Source organism: Geotrypetes seraphini, chromosome 12 (assembly GCF_902459505.1).
Source record: "Geotrypetes seraphini chromosome 12, aGeoSer1.1, whole genome shotgun sequence".
In the NCBI taxonomy this organism is placed as follows: domain Eukaryota; kingdom Metazoa; phylum Chordata; class Amphibia; order Gymnophiona; family Dermophiidae; genus Geotrypetes; species Geotrypetes seraphini.
Genome location: NC_047095.1, coordinates 117,042,108 through 117,056,257, shown reverse-complemented (window position 1 = coordinate 117,056,257; position 14,150 = coordinate 117,042,108). Strand labels below are relative to the sequence as shown.

General features: G+C 41.7%; 1 protein-coding gene across 1 annotated transcript; it reads left to right on the top strand.

The window, feature by feature from the left end:
* The first annotated feature begins 3,383 nt into the window (after nucleotides 1-3,383).
* Nucleotides 3,384-12,419, top strand: TUBB (tubulin beta class I). The gene is made up of 4 exons (XM_033915437.1): nucleotides 3,384-3,618; nucleotides 9,529-9,637; nucleotides 10,069-10,179; nucleotides 11,098-12,419. Exons 1-4 carry the CDS (start codon nucleotides 3,562-3,564, stop codon nucleotides 12,153-12,155), a joined length of 1,335 nt encoding a protein of 444 aa, XP_033771328.1. The 5' UTR covers nucleotides 3,384-3,561; the 3' UTR covers nucleotides 12,156-12,419.
* The last annotated feature ends 1,731 nt before the right edge of the window (nucleotides 12,420-14,150 follow it).

Here is a 14,150-nt window from a genome sequence, read left to right as displayed (position 1 = left end):
AAAAACCAATAGGAGGAATTTTTTTTTCACTCAGATAATAGTTAAGCTCTGGAATGAGTTGCCAGAGGTTGTGGTAAGAGTGGATAGTGTAGCTGGTTTTAAGAAAGGTTTGGATAATTTCCTGGAGGAAAAGTCCATAGTCTGTTATTGAGACAGTCGTGGGGGAAACCACTGCTTGCCCTGGATCAGTACCATGGAATGTTGCTACTCCTTGGGTTTTGGTCAGGTACTAGGGACCTGGATTGGCCACCATGAGAACAGGCTACTGGGCTTGATGGACCATTGGTCTGACCCAGTAAGGCTATTCTTATGTTCTTATAAGCCTTTTTGAGACCTCTATCTGTCCTCAGATTGGAAGTCTTCATAGATAGCAAATATCACACTGCATTGCAGATGTAAGATGAAAACTAGGACTGGCTTAAAAAGTTCCAACTGGAACTGGGTAAGCTGGTAGCTACTGGAGTAATTCTATAAATGGTCACCTAGAAGTACTGTATGTGCCACTTACATGTTTCTTTGGTTCCAATAATCAGCAGTAATGCACCTATATATACTATGCAGTATTCTATAAGGTAGTGCCGATCTGGTATAATAATAATAATTTTATTTCTTATATACCGCTATACCATAAGTTCAAAGTGGTTTACAACAAGTTACATACAATGAAAGTAAGAGATGTTTACAACGAGATACATACAATGAGTGTATGAGATGTAAGGGGAACAGAAAAAGTACTTTTTGGGATACAAATTGCAAATGGAAGAGAACCAAGATGGTTTGAATCAAAAGGAAGTATCTAGTCAGAGATTGGGGTGCAGGGAAAAACAATTTGGGTGGAATACCTTTACAAATGGGAAGAAGGATGTTAATCTAAAATCAAGAGAATTGAGGATTGGGCAAGAATTGGGAATTAGAATTTGTTAAAGAGACGGGTCTTCAGTGATTTTCTGAAGACCTGCAAGGAGGACACTCTTACACATGGGTGGACCAAACAACATGCACAATTTATAGAATGTAATGTTATTAGTTGCACACATTGATTGGCACACCTAGCCATGCCCAACTTACACCAGCCATTGACCTGGTATAAGCAATTGTGCCTTACCTTTGGCATGCCAAAGTAGGATTGCATTAGTATTCTATAATGACATAGGCACACCTAAGAGCTGTTATAGAATTGGCGCTAAGCCAATATAGAAAATTCTTGCTTGTTTTTCCAAGGGCATATGGAGTAGCCCAATGGACAGACCATCAGGCTAAGAGTCAAGGAAACCAGGCTGAAAAACAACTGTAGCTCCTCATGATCCTAGGCAAGTCACTTAACCCTCCCTTGCCCTCAGGCAGAAATTCAGATTGTGAGTCCTCTGAAATTTGGCAGCTAAGATTTAATGCAAAGAAATCCAAAGTCTTGCATTTGGGCTGCAAAAATACAAGGGAACAGTACAATTTAGGAGGATAAGAACTTTTGTGCATGAAAGAGGAGCAGGACTTGGGTGTGATTGTATGTGATGATCTTAAGGTAGCCAAACAGGTTGAAAAGGTGATGACAAAAGCTAGAAGGATGCTAGAGTGCATAGGAAGAGGTATGACCAGTAGGAAAAAGACTCTGTTGAGACCTCATTTAGAATATTGTGTACAATTCTGGAGACCACACCTTCAAAAAGATATAAAAAGGTTGAAAGGCTACTAAAATGGTCAGTGGTCTTCATCATAAGGCATACGGGGGCAGACTTAAATATCTCAGTATGTATACTTTGGAAGAAAGGGGGAGATCTGATAGAGACATTTAAATACTTACATGGTATAAATGTGCATGAGGCAAATCTCTTTCATTTGAAAGGAAGTTCCAGAATGAGAGGGCATATGATGAAGTTAAGAGGTGTAATCTAAGGAAATACTTTTGTTTTTTACAGAAAAGGTGGTAGATACATTGTATAGGCTCAGAGTAGAGGTAGTGAAGACAAAGACTGTGTCTTTAAGGAAGAGGAGGAGATTGTTATTTTTAGGGAAAAGACCTTGGAACAAGTGTTTATGCGAAACATGAGTCTTGTCTGTTGATACATCCCCGATCCGAGTTCGATTCATTGAAGATTTTTTTTCAACGCAATTGAACATAAGTGAGATAACATTTCTAACACCAAGCTACATGTCAACTAAGCTTCCTTCATATGTGCCAAACAGACCACTCCACTCCCAGGAGGAAACATGCCTCCAAACACCCCCTGGTTGTGCCCTTGAACTACAGCGTGTCAGACGATGATCCTACTCCCATTTCATACCAATCTACTGGAATTAACTGCCCCCTCAGATCAGATCCCTCAAAGGACTCCTGAACTTTAGGAAAGCAATAAAAATTTACCTTTTCACCTAATCCTCTTCCTATTGCAATATGACTGAAAGGAAAATATTTGGAATTATGTGAAGTTAGGATGGACCCACTGTATTGTAAATAGTAAGTTGCAATTCCATTTTAACTGTATATTATGTATGTTACACTGTAACCCGTTCTGAGCTTATTGGGGAGAGCGGGGTAGAAAACAAAAAAAAAAAAAAGTAGATGCTGTGGATGGGCCACATTCGGCTTTTATCTGCCTTCATGTTTCTATGATAGAAAACATACCTGAAGATACACTGCTTCAGTTAGGCTTTGGATTTACAGGCAATACATTAATAAAAAATTAGAAGAATTAAAGATCACTCCATCTCTTCCTCATTAAGGGCCCTTTTCACTGCCGGGGTGGGGGTGGGGGGTTGCTTAACTTCGGTGACGGGAGGGAGTGGGTATCTCTCCTGCTGTCGTGTGTGTGTGTGTGTGTGTACATGGAGGGGGGAGTAGTGGGAGTAGGCATCTCTCCCACTGCTGTGGGGGGGGGGGGAGAGGGAAGCGGGCAGCCCTCCTGCCAATCTTTGATTTATGTTTTTAATATTTGCATTTATTCTGCACATGTGCCCATTGTTATCACCAGCACATGCAAATTTAGCGAATCTTCACTACTCTCCGCTAACCTCATTTGCATGTGAGGTTTTTGGAGAAGGTCTTGCCTTTTTGCAATCCTTACAATAACAGCTGCAGCAACGGTCCATTAGATTTTACAGTGAAGTTTTAAGAATCCAGGCCCAAAGTGTTTCATTTTATAGACACAAACTGGAGCAGTCTTTAGTGAACCAGATCATGTAATTCCTTCTTTAACGTTCAGTGTTGCTCCTTCATTTAGACTAGAGTTTGCATCACTAACCCATTGCCCTATAAAACTGCGCCAGACAAACTACAACTCCCAGCATCCCTCGTGCCGCGCCCTAATACTAAAGGGTTTTTTTTCATCTCTCTCCTCGTTGTGCAGGTCCTGTCGACCAATCAGCGATCGCCTGCAGGGCCTTTGTGGTAAAAAAAGGGAAGGGGGGAGCGGCTAGCTCGCTCTTATCTCTCGCGCGGTACTCGTGCTCCTTCCATTGTCCTCCACGTTGGTAGAGGAAACGTTCGCTGCCTCGCGCTCCAGGGAACGTTCTACTCCGTGCCAGGACCTTCCTTGTATCAGCCGCCGGCCGCTGCAGTAGCCCAGAATGAGGGAGATTGTGCACATCCAGGCCGGCCAGTGTGGCAACCAGATCGGGGCTAAGGTCAGCCAGCGCCCCTGCAGACCTTTCAGGCTTATATTGTTTTAAGTTTATCGCTTCTTAAAGACTCTGTCGCTTGGTATCTTTTGTATATACTGGTGCTGTCTATATAAGTGTTTATCCAATGTTGTTAAACCTGTAGAGAATGAATGTTGACTTGTATTTCTCACGTAACTTATTTTGCTTATAGGAGGTCACTGCATCTTAAATCCAAGACTTGACCGCTAAAAATATAAGCTATTGATTTTTTATTTATTTATTTATTTTTTTTGCGGGGAGGGGGCTCAAAATGTTTGGAGACGTTTTCAAACATTTCGATTTGAAAGAATGCAGAGGTTTCCGGTTACGTCTCAAGGTATTTGGGTTAAGGCGATAGGTAGAAAATGCCTTTAACTTATGGGGGGGGGGGAAGAGGGGTATAAAATAATTCTCCGATCTTGATCTACGTAGTGTAAAAGCGGATCTGAAAAGGAGGAAGATGTTAAAAGACGAAAAAGTTTACTGTAAAGAGGGACGTGGTGAATTTAATTTTTTTAATAGCGCCCCCCCTCCTAAAGTAAGATCAGCCCGCTTATTTTCTAACGCTAGGTTTTGTCATTGGATAACATGCGCTTAAATCGCTAACGTCTACACGTTTAGCGCCAAATGACCCCCTTTGCCGCATGGGAGGGATTTGAAAGTATAAAGATCTGTTGATTAATCTGATGTACCTTTTTTCTCCTTAACTATATAATTAGTTGGGTTGTTGTTTTTTTTCCTACAATATATACTTTATTTTTTTGCTATTTTAACTGGGGATATCAATTTTAACTAGGATCTGGTTTGCTGAACACATACTTAATAAAAAGTGAAAGGGCTGGAAATACAGGGGGGGGGGAATGCTCCGTATTTGTACATTTTTAGCGCCTTTGTATTTAAGGGAGTGGTACCGGAATGGCGTGGCATGAGCTCAAGGCATTATTTATTTATTTATATATATATATATATATTTTTTTTTTTTTTTTTGGGGGGGGGGGTAAAAAAGAATGTGAAAACATGGCAAGGGAGAAAATGCCTAAGCTCCCCCTTCCTAGAATTAATAATTGACAGATTGTAGCAAAGGTCTTTGGCCCGGGTGGGCAGGGGCTACAGAGTTGCAAAATGGAGAATTTCATTGTAACAAAAGAGGGCGGAGGGAGGCGAGATCAGCTTGTAGCAACTCCTATTCTGACATCTCGGGATAATGATCCCGTTTTCCACACCCTCTTGAAATCTATTATTAGTGACTGCAAACTGTTAATTGCGTTTGGATGTCGTATTTTTTTATTTTTTTAAAATCCTAATCGCTTCTCCAGATCACGCAGGAACCAAGGACCCGAGTGTGAAATGTGAAAACAAAATAAATTATGCAGCGTCTAATTGAGTTTAACTGACTAATTTGAGGAGGGTGGAAGACGGTATTTTAAAATAGGATGTATTAAAAAAAAAATAAAACTTGGCTGATGAAGGGTAGGAAGTTGAATCAGAAATGGCGGCAGTGTGAGAAGACGAGTCAGCCACGTCCCCCTCCCCCCCCCCTCCTGCCTCTCCCTTCCCTCCTCCTCCTTCCCCTCTTTCTCTTTTGTCTGCATAGAAAGCTCTGCAGAGCAGATTCACTTTTCTTTCATTAAAATGTTCATGAATTCTCTCCCAAGCCATCTATTTCCACTTCATTGCGACTTGATCCCCTTTCAGACTGACTATTCTAAGAGGTCCAAGCTGATTGTCTAGGATTGTGACTTGCTCCTAATCCATTATGGGCGTGGAAGGGGGGAAGTGAAATCTAGTAGAGCTAGAGGATGGAGAAGTTTTATCCAAAGAAATCACTCTATTAATAGATAATTACTATTTGTATTTTCTTTAAGCCTGTGGCTAGATGCCCTTATTTCAATTATAATTCAAATATATGCATTTTTAAAAGCTTGAAGGAAATAGATCCTTTGTAAAGGGGCTGTCTTTTGTTACCTTTCTGCCAAATTTTGATGCAATATGTAAATCCATCCCAGTTTAAACTTAAGTAAATTAAAATGTTTAGGTGGCTAATAAAACGCTGAGAGTGCATTTTTCTTAATTTAAATATGTATATATTTTTTTAAATATCCTTGATTCATGCAAGGATGTAGCTTGCAAAAAGACCTTAAGATACAGGGTGCAGAATAGATGCAGTTTGGAAGCTATGGTTTTTGAGGCAGGCTCTGCCTGGGACAAATTTTCTTTAAACCATGCTTTGGTTTACAAAGGTAGAAAATGTTTTGCAAAACGTATTGCCCGTGAAGTCCAAGATTGGCCCTTTCTGTGTTATGGGGATTCTGTTATTTCTCTTAATTTTTTCAAGTACTTCAAGTCATGGAGCTTCTGCTTAGAGGTTTAACCCAATGGCTGCAGTGATCCAAAGATGCCACCCTTGTTCTGACTCCTTTGGGGGTTGGAGAGTGTCATAATAGGTTTTGCCCCCTTAAATTAATTTTTCTGCAGATTCCTGGTACCTGAATAGGAGGGGCCCTTTCCTGTTTTGAGCTTTGGGACTCATTTGCATTAATGGATACTCATCTGCCCAGGATGGAGCATATGATAAAGGCACCTCCCACAAAACTCCCCTTTTCTTTTTTTTGTGGGGAGAGGTTCCAGAGTCCTGGTGAGACTCCTAACCCAGGCTGAGCCCAGGCATGTCTGGCTTTGATTAGAAATCTAAAATGTTCCCATACCATAGAGCTAAATGTTTTTACACTAGAAAAGGAGGAATACTAGCCCATGCACTGGGCATTTAAATACATTTTCAATCCTTTTATTCCTATATTGTCAAGAAATGACCACATTACCCATCCTTCTTAAAACTGCTCACTGGCTACCCATTACCCATCAAATCACATTCAAACTCTTGCTGCTTGTATTCAAGACAATTCATCGGTTACCCTCTTATCTAGACCAACTTTTAACACCTTACTGTACATACCCTCATGTAGACTGCTTATAAGAAAAAAAACAACCCTTAATTAGTTTTTCAGTCACTGGTCCTTCATTATAGAACGCTCTACCTCTCCAACTTAGGTTAGAAATGTCTCTTTGAAAAATTTAAAGCTAATCTAGAAACCTTTTCTTCAATAATGCTAACAATTCCTGATATCATTATCATCCCTCATTTATAGAGCTGAGACTCTGAACGCAGGATACAAATAGGTGCTTAACTAGTTAATTTTTTCTCTTCTCCTTTTTTCTTATTAAATATTGTAGTTCCCTCTTAAAATTATAATTCTATGTATTCTTTTGTCCTTTCTATCATTACAATATTGTATTCCACATTGATATCTCCCTTGAATTGTGCTATATTAAGTATATAAAATTTGGATGCACTTATCATGGATGCTAAAAATGCATCTTACCAGACAGGATTAAAACAAAAAAATTCAGCCCAGTAAATTCACTGGTTAAGAATAGGCATACATTCATATTTATATTTATAATTGGTAAGCTAAGGAGAAATTCCCCCCTGGGAGTGGCCAACTTTGGGAAAAGACCTAGAATGTGTACTGATTATTCCCTGCTGAGCTTTGTGACATCACAGCTGCTTTAAGCCAATAGGATGGGAGGGAAAGCGGGATCTAACACAAGCATGGTCTCGCCAGTTTGTAGAAAGACAAGGCGTTGGATCCATAAATGAAAATGGACTGATTTGGGGGGGGGGGGGTTGTTGATCATAGCCCCTATGGTTCAAGATAGGAGGCTGTGACATTTCTGGCTGCTGGGGGACGCATGTTTATGTATTTTCATCCTACCCCCAACTCCTTGACTTTGCTGATAGCCCAAGAGTAACCTAGTGCTAACTAGGTTTGATTGCACTCTGGAGGCTTGCATCAGCCCTGGGGGAGGATTGCAACTGGAGTGATGTGTGCAGGGTGGGATCTACTGTTTTTTCTGTCTTCATTGACACACTTATACAGTCTAATATGGTGAGTATACAGACATTACACCTCCACCCCCTCTTCCATGCTGACTTAAGCACAACCCATCCCTTTTTCACTGACTCATTCCTCCTCCCAGATGGGCTGCCCTTTTTGCTTGTGTAATGTTTTTGGACTCACCCTGTAGTGTTGGCAATGTGTAAGTTTGGGCTGTCGGGTTCATCTTCTGTTGATGAGACTTTGTATCCTGTAAAAAAAAAAAAAAAAAGTATAAACTGAGCAGATCAGAGCTGCAGTACATGCCTCTTTCAAATTTTAAATATGTCACTAAGTGGTTTACAATACTAAAATTAAAACTTTTAAATTAGAGGGAGAGGATAAACTGAATAAAGATAACAATGAGCATATTTACCCAATAGGAAAAAGATGCACAATGGGGAAGGTTACAATTGCAACAAATGGGAGAGGCAAGGACACAGGCCTAGGAGTGTTAATAGTAATTCCTCACAAGGAGGGAAATAGTAGGATCATACTCTGAAATACTAATCAGTGCAGCTCTTAAGAAAATTTTTTTTTGAAGGGACAAATTTTTCAAAGACCTTTCTGATCTACGAGTATAAACAATCAGAACAGAACATTGTGAATAAAGCATTCACAAATATCAACAGGAAATTCTGATAGTATATTAAGTAAACATTACCAAATGTTCCTTTCTTTCCCTTGTTTAAAAGTAGACTGAAAACCCACCTTTTGATATAGCTTTTAATCCTTAACCCGAATATTCCTCTGCCCTCCAACCCAGCCCACTGATTAAACGTTCCCCTTAACTGTATCCATGACATCCTGTTTGTCTTGGCTGTTTAGATTGTAAGCTCTTTCGAGCGGGGACTGGTAGCGCTATAGAAATAATTAATAAAATGAAGGGGTTGTAAGAAGATGCTGAGTGAAGTGTCCTTGCAGGGACATGGGAGATTTAGAGTGCTGGCTAGGAACAAAGGAAGACCAGAGAATTAGATGACAAAGGATATTAATGCCCCACAAGTTCCTGCTCAACCCTCTGCTCCACATTATAGAGGAAGTGATGCCAGAACAAACTAAATTGTCCCAAGGTTTTGCCACTTCCCCCTTTTCTTTTAAGGCAAAAGGGGGGTGTCGCCATAGTAAAGAAACTTAAAAATCCTCAGCTCTAGTTCCTCTGGCTTCCTGTTTCCTGGACAGCCCCACACTTGTAAAATTTGACTGATAGGGCAGAGGACAAAGAACTTGGAGCTAGATTTGCCACAATACTGTCCCTCACTTCCCACAGTCCTCTGCAGGAGCCAGTTGGGAGGGGGAAGAGAATGAGAATAGACTCATTGTCTGGCCAGGGCTGGATCTTGGCCCAGTGAGCTGTTTCCTGGCATCTTGTGACCATGCTGTGTGGGAAGATTATCACCCCCCCCCCCCCCCCCCAACAGCTGAAGTTGGGTGTTCTATAGAGGGCAGCTTGAGCTCTTTAAAAGTGTCAGGGAAGATGAGGGAAGGGGATGCCCATTAGAATTCTATAACACACTTAGTCATGGCTTTTGTTCATTCAGCTCAGGCCCTGTGTTCCTCTCCTCCCACGTATCTGCTTAAAATTCCTCCCAGCCTAAACTCGGCTTTTGTCTTGCTTCCTTTAAATTCCTGTCTGTGGAACTTTGGCCCTGGCCCTGCCTCGAAACTTTTTCAGATGTCTTCCACTGATGTCATTACATGCGCCTTAGCTTCAGAGCCACTGCAGCTGCCCTCGCCCCTTCTGTTATTCCACTGTCTCTAGTCTGCATCCATTTCTCCAATATTTTCAGGATAGGGATGCCTGTAACAGACTATGTGTGTGGTGGTGGGCTGACACCCCCTTCTTAAAGGGGGAGAAGATGCATGCTGGACATGAAGGGAGAGAAAGATGCCTAATGTGTAACATCACTGTGTGTTCTGACCTTTTGACCACCCCTTTTTTTTATTTTAAATACACTAGTTCTGGGAAGTGATCAGCGATGAACACGGTATCGACCCCACTGGCACCTATCATGGGGACAGTGACTTGCAGCTGGACAGAATCAGCGTGTATTACAATGAGGCCACAGGTAGGGTGCTGGCCTTGCTATTAAGGGTTGGGTGAAGAAGGGAGTTTCTGAGGACAGCCTAGGCAAGTAACACTTAAGTGAGCCCTGGGGCCCAACTCACTGGGTGGAGCTCAGGGCTGCCATTACTCCCAATTTTTGGGTAGTTTACTGGCTGCTATTGCTCATATATTAAATTACTACTGTGACAACTTCTAAATTATGGGATGTCTCTTCTGTAGCCATTACTGAACATGTTTGGCATATGTTGAAGGGTGTCTTAGTGGACAGGCATATGTACATCCTTCAATTGCATCACTCTATGAAATCCATTTTACTATGTGGGAAAACAAACAAACCATCTAGCAGGATGAGAAGTGGATTTTAAGCTTTTAACAATGACTGTGCAATTTGGTCTTTATAAGAGTGCTTTACTTTTTTCATGCTTTTTGTAGGTGGAAAATATGTCCCCCGTGCCATCCTGGTGGATTTGGAACCCGGAACCATGGATTCTGTCCGATCTGGACCCTTTGGACAGATCTTCAGACCTGACAACTTTGTCTTTGGTAAGACTTGGAGATGTGGCACTAGTGGGGAAAGGGGAGGTGGGGGGAGAGATTCTTTTGGATGGCAAAGCTATGTTGGTAACTTGAAAGAAAGTTCCCCCTATACACACACTTAATTCCATACAAGGAAAGAAAATTTAAGTTTATTAAAGCTGATGTGAAGAGATTTGGACAGAATCTAGAATTGGACCATGCCTTGGAAGGGTTGCTTATCTTTGTGGGTGGTTCTTATCCTGTGTTGAGAGGACTGAATAATCCCAGACATTTCAACTTAAAATTCAAAAACAACAAGAAACTGCTTGATCATAAAATGGGTTTGCTGGGTAGGAAACATATTAGTCTTGGATGTCTTCAGAACCACCACCTTATTAGAAATGGAGAAATCAAATGCATTTGGTAACATGGGAGGCAAAGGAGGCTCACTGTCTTTTTAAAAGATAAATGTATGGGTTTTTTTTTTTTTTTTCTTTTAATATGGGAATCCTGTTTTATAGACATTGTCCCTAGGTGTGAGAAGCCTTATTCTGTATAAGCTGCGTACTTAATTGGGAAAAGGCAGTAGTGACATAAGAAAGTATATTCTCTTGGGTGAAGCAGGGTGAATTTAGGAACAGGGAAGTTAAAAGAAACCAGACTTCTGTTTTTCCTGGAGTTCATAGTTAAACCTGAAGTGGGTGGGATAGGGGTTGGAGATTCTGTATTGTTGCTATGAAACAAGTGTACTGATAGTAATATTATGGTAGGGTGGTGAAAATTAAAAACAAAAAACCCTTCTCTTCCCAGCTTCTGGAGCCTGAGCATTTTTCTGAATTATAGTTAATCTGCAGTCACCTCTCTGGGTGTAATAATCCAGCATGTGACCATATTCATCTAACCTTAATTATCCTGCTCTGATTTCACTGGTCTTGTTTTCTACAGGCCAAAGTGGAGCAGGTAACAACTGGGCCAAGGGCCACTACACCGAGGGGGCTGAGCTGGTTGATTCTGTGCTGGATGTGGTGAGGAAAGAGGCAGAGAGCTGTGACTGTCTTCAAGGATTCCAGCTCACCCACTCGCTGGGTGGGGGTACAGGCTCTGGCATGGGCACGCTGCTGATCAGCAAAATCCGGGAAGAATATCCAGACCGCATCATGAACACCTTTAGTGTTGTGCCTTCGCCAAAGGTCTCGGACACTGTGGTGGAGCCCTACAATGCCACCTTGTCAGTCCATCAGTTGGTAGAAAACACAGACGAGACCTACTGTATAGACAACGAAGCTCTGTATGACATCTGCTTCCGTACCCTCAAGCTGACCACACCTACCTATGGTGACCTCAACCACCTGGTCTCTGCCACCATGAGCGGCGTAACTACCTGCCTTCGTTTCCCTGGCCAACTCAATGCTGATCTTCGCAAGTTGGCAGTAAACATGGTTCCCTTCCCCCGTCTCCACTTCTTCATGCCTGGCTTTGCTCCACTGACAAGCCGGGGCAGCCAGCAGTACCGAGCCCTGACAGTACCTGAGCTGACACAACAGGTCTTTGATGCAAAGAATATGATGGCAGCTTGTGATCCACGCCATGGCCGTTACCTCACGGTGGCAGCTGTCTTCCGTGGCCGGATGTCCATGAAGGAGGTGGATGAGCAGATGCTGAATGTGCAGAACAAGAACAGCAGCTACTTCGTGGAATGGATCCCCAACAATGTGAAGACCGCTGTTTGTGACATCCCACCCCGGGGGCTTAAGATGGCAGTCACCTTCATTGGCAACAGCACAGCCATCCAGGAGCTCTTCAAGCGCATCTCTGAGCAGTTCACAGCCATGTTCCGCCGTAAGGCTTTCCTCCACTGGTACACAGGTGAGGGCATGGATGAGATGGAGTTCACCGAAGCTGAGAGCAACATGAATGACCTGGTCTCGGAGTACCAGCAGTACCAGGATGCCACTGCTGAAGAAGAGGAAGACTTTGGGGAGGAAGCAGAGGAAGAAGCTTAAGCCAATGTTAAAATACATCAGCCATTTTTTTTATTTTATTTTTTTTAATTTTCTAAATTTTTGTTTTTCCTTTGCTTCAGTGTGACATCTGAAGTTTGTCTCCTTCTGAGCTTTTGTCCTTGGAGGGTGGGACAGGGATGGTTGGTTGAGTGGTCCAAAGATCAGTATTGTCAACGTGTGGGTTGGACTTTTTTCCTTATTTGTGTTTACCAATCTTAAATTATTGTTCAGAAATACCATTAAAGAGCTTTTTTTTGCACCCTGTTTCTCTTGCTTTTTAAACTTTAATCTTCTACTTCCTCTTGTTTGTCCATGTGACTAAAGGTGTACATGGGGGTGAGGTTTTTGTGCAGACACAGTAAAATTTCCCACTGTAGCCCTCACTTTAGGAAACTTAACCTTAAAGTTAAGTTCATAGGGGGAATTGTTCAGACAGGGTGGGAAAACACGTCACTTCCCCCACAAGTAGCTTATACATTCAGCCAACAGGTAACAAACTTGAAAACCTTGAGGTGATTGGACCCCAACGTGACTTTAGGACCTGCTCTGACTCTCAGCTGCATTTATCTATTTCATTTTGAAGTTGTTCATAGAACAATTCTACGTCCTCATCTTCTGCATCTGTCATTGGAGCATATACTTGGGTCAAGATGACCATTGATCTCATCAGCTTTCCTTGAAGATGGATTGACATGACTATCGCTGATAACATGAGAGCTTGTCGAGAATGGAATGCCACACCATTGTTCTGTGTTCATGACCAGAGTAGCAGATCCAATGCTCATTTGATTGAAAATGATCTTGTCCTGCCCATCGGAATTCACTGATCCCTATCAAATCAAAATTTTTTTATTTTTTTTTGCATTTGATCTTTAACAATTTCCAATTTTCCTTGATTTATGCTTCATATGTTCATGCTCCTATGTTGAGAATATATTTACAGCTTCTGATCTCCCTTTTCTGGCCAGCAACATGAGCATCCTGGAGGCTTTGATTTGTCAGCTTCACAATTACATATCTAAAAAAATAGGTTTTGGGCTAGTCAAGCAAGATCTTCCATCATCATCCCCATAGTTTTCAACATGTTTGGCCATATGATTGCAGGTCGCCTTCTTTACCTGGTTCCTTTTCGTCTTCCCAAACATGATGCCCTTCTACAATGATCTCTCTTCTGACTACTGCAACTATCCATTGTTGTGTCCAAACCTTGGATACTCTGTAGGCTATTCCTCACCATACTTCCCTCTTTTCCATAGCTGCTTTCAATTGCTTGCTGTTCATTCCCATATCATTCTTGATGGTATCCAGCCAATGGTGCTTTGGTCTCCCCTGCTTCCTTTTACCACTGATCAATCTGAATAGCACCTCCCAAATTGGTCAGTAGCTGTCTGGTAATCTTGCCTTCAAGGGACAACTCAGGGTTTATATAATCAATGCTTGATCTCTATTGAACCACTGATCAGTGAGTGACCCAAGAAAAATGAAGCTGTCAACCACTATTTCTTCATTGTTGATCTTTATGTGGACTTTCTTGTTGGTGCTAGTCATGATTTTGGTTGTCTTGATATTCATAAAAAGTCCCATCTTGTTTTTTTGTTTTTTTTTAGCTTCAGGATCAACTTCTTGAGGTAATCACTCTGCCAGCAGGGTAGTATTTGTGTATCTCAGATTCCTGATGGTTCTTAAGCCTATTTTCAGCCCAACACTCAAATCATCTAAGTTCAGCTTCTGTATCACCATACCTGGTTCTCATTGTAGTGTAGCTTCTTGATTATAGTAGAGCAATCTGATTAACTTAATCAGGTACTATCTCACTCTGTGCTTCTCAAAGCTTGTCATGCTGAACACAGTCAAGATTGTGTATAATAAATGAAACACAGAGAGCTTCTTCTGATACACCCTTGCCTTTTCTATAATCCACCAAGTTTGCAATGTGATCATGGGGTCCCTCTGCCCTTACAAATTCCAGCTTGGGCATCGGAGTTCTCAATCAAG